Source organism: Octopus bimaculoides, chromosome 10 (assembly GCF_001194135.2).
Source record: "Octopus bimaculoides isolate UCB-OBI-ISO-001 chromosome 10, ASM119413v2, whole genome shotgun sequence".
Lineage (NCBI taxonomy): Eukaryota > Metazoa > Mollusca > Cephalopoda > Octopoda > Octopodidae > Octopus > Octopus bimaculoides.
The window spans coordinates 72149158-72151892 of NC_068990.1; the positions used below are offsets into that span (position 1 = coordinate 72149158).

A 2735-nucleotide genomic window follows, 5' to 3' on the forward strand; every position below is an offset into this window, starting at 1 on the left:
TGTCATAGAATTGGTCTTTCAGACCATCTGGTAGCCCCGGTTGAGGTGCATAGGCTGAGATGACAGTAGCTAATCTATGATGAAGCACTAGTCTGATCTTAAGTACTCTGTCACTTACTCTAACGACCTCGATTACCTTATCCACCCATTTCTCCGCTAGAAGTATTCCTACGCCCCCGACCCCGTCAGTGTTCCTTGCCCAGAAAATCTTGTACCTGTGTTCTTTGCCTGTGAGGAACCTCGCAGAACCTCCTCTCCATCTTACTTCCTGGATGCAGCACATATCTACGCGTCTCCGTTCAAGCATCTCAACAATTTCACCAGATCTACCTTTCAGCGTGCCGACGTTGAGAGTGCCAATCCTAACAATATATATATGTATGTATGTGTATATGTATATTTATATATATATGTATATATATATATTTATGTATGTATATGTATGCGTGTGTGTCTATATGTAAGATGCATGGCTTAGTGCTCAGGGGTATTTGGTTCACAATCATAAGGTCATGAGTTCGATTCCTGGAGGTGTGTTGTGTCCTTCAGCAAGACACTTTATTTCATGGTGCACCAGTTCATTCAGCTTGCAAAGATAAGTAGTACTTGTATTTCAAAGAGCTAGCCTTGTCACATTCTATGACATACTGAATCCCTGAGAAATATGTTATGTGTTTGTGGAGTGCTCAGTCACTTACGCATTAATTTCACAAGCATCATGTTCCATTGATAGGATCAACTGGAACCCCCGTTGTCGTAACTGATGAAGTGCCAGTTTATATAAGAAAGAGAAAAAGTATTAAAAACTCCAGGCAGATATCAATAAAGCACTCAGATTTAGATAAATTTGGTTAACTATATCAAACAATCAGACACCAATAAATGCAAGTAGAATACACATCCAAGGTAATTCCTCATGTATGGCAAGTAGATCTAAACATCACTTAGAATGTCAAGAAATTCAAAGTATTAGACAACAAAAATATGGATGGAGAAAATCATACCTTTAATTGTTGAATTCCCCATACAAAGCTGGCCATTGTTTCTGTTGTATCAACATATTTATATGTATCAAATATCATTGAAATTAATATATCCAAAAATACATGTTAACACATTTTCAAGGTGATCCAAAATTAGTTAAATTCAATGTGAAAAAAAAAACCAAAAAACAAACTCCAGTATATGAACATATACAAAAAAAAAGAAAACGCTAAGACGAAATATTATCTAAGGAAAGCTATTTTTGTATTCATCTCTTGGTGAGATCAGTGGATAAAGAAAGAATAAAAAATAAATATATATGAGTTCAGTGCTATGATAATTAGAAATATAGAGATTCTATGTCATAACAGTTAGTCATCTTTCTATTAAATATACTAAACACTTTTAGAAAAATTATGCTTATCATATGGTATAGGAAAACCAATTATAATTATGAATTGAAATATTTAAATGTCTTCCCAAATTTATGAAAACATTTCATTGTAAAATTACCATTAAAATTTAATAATACTAATTTAGAAGTAAATAGATAACACATTTCTTCAAGGCAAAGATCACATGCAGAATTGCCAGTATTGTGCAGTGGTGCATAATTAATGATGGACCACTTTAAATCATACTTAATGTTCTTAACTTTTAAATCCCAAATGCATTTCCTAAGATTTGTCAAATTACCTATTCTTCTATACTTAAATGATTGAGAATGACGATGAAATCTAGATTTCCAAATTGTAACAGCTGAACCTATGTAATAATACTCATGATCCCCTATTATTACCTTATATTGATACACTACATTTTCTCTTAAACACTGATTTTCTAAAGGACAAGGCTTTGGTATCAATGCTTCATCATCATCATTGTTGCCATCATTCACTATTCACTACCACCACCTCTACCACCACAAAAACCACCACCTTCCTCCTCAACATCATTATCACCATCATTATCATTTGCATTCATCTTTCATTACTCACTGTGTGTTCATTTTTCTGGGTTGTCATAGTTTGGATAAATTTCCTGAGGCAGTAGAGTTTTTTGTCTTCTCCTTTTTATTTTTTTACTTTCTGGTAGGGTCAGATTTCTTTCCTGTTGCCAACTCTTTCAGGCACCTTTCTAATGACCTGTAATTTAGAGAATTTCAAGTGAAAGTTTAAATTTCATTCAATTAATCTTTCAGACCTGGAGACTTATGTGCCCTTGTGGCAAAAACTATCACGCACATGAAAAGTATTGGTTTGACTGACAGAGCAGAGATCTTTGAACTCTTCCTGAAATATGACAAAGATCGTGAAGGTTATCTGCGAGCTGAACATATACAGAACATCTGTAAGAAACTGCATATTCCTTCTGATAAGGATGTTGTCAATGAGGTAAGTAAAGATATCATCTTTTCCCTCCTGAAGATGCTGAAGTTTTTCCAGAGATTAAAAGATATTTTGGTGTAAATTTTAAACTTCAAATAATGTATTTAACATCAAATATTGCTTTTCATTTATTTATCTTTTTTCTCTCTGTCTTTTTCTTCTCTATTTTCCTTTTTCTCCCCCTCCCCATTCTTTCTTTTTCTCCCCCTTTTTTTTTTTACTTTCACAAAATCGAAAATGATTTCTACTTCCCTCTGGTTAATTAATGAGATATGTTAGGAAAGAAATGTTTATCTTGTGTCTTTTAATGTTTATTTTTCAAAACGAGTGAATTTTCTGTTCGATAATCAATATATCAATTTA

At 33.3% G+C, this 2735-nt stretch overlaps 1 protein-coding gene across 1 annotated transcript in view; it reads left to right on the forward strand.

Moving 5' to 3' along the window:
- The window catches only part of LOC106871867 (EF-hand domain-containing protein 1), a 113149-nt gene that overhangs the window by 99775 nt on the left and 10639 nt on the right, over positions 1-2735 (forward strand). Inside the window, exon 11 of the mRNA XM_014918602.1 lies at positions 2186-2378. Within this exon, the coding sequence (XP_014774088.1) occupies positions 2186-2378 (193 nt within the window). The remainder of the gene's footprint in view (positions 1-2185; positions 2379-2735) is intronic.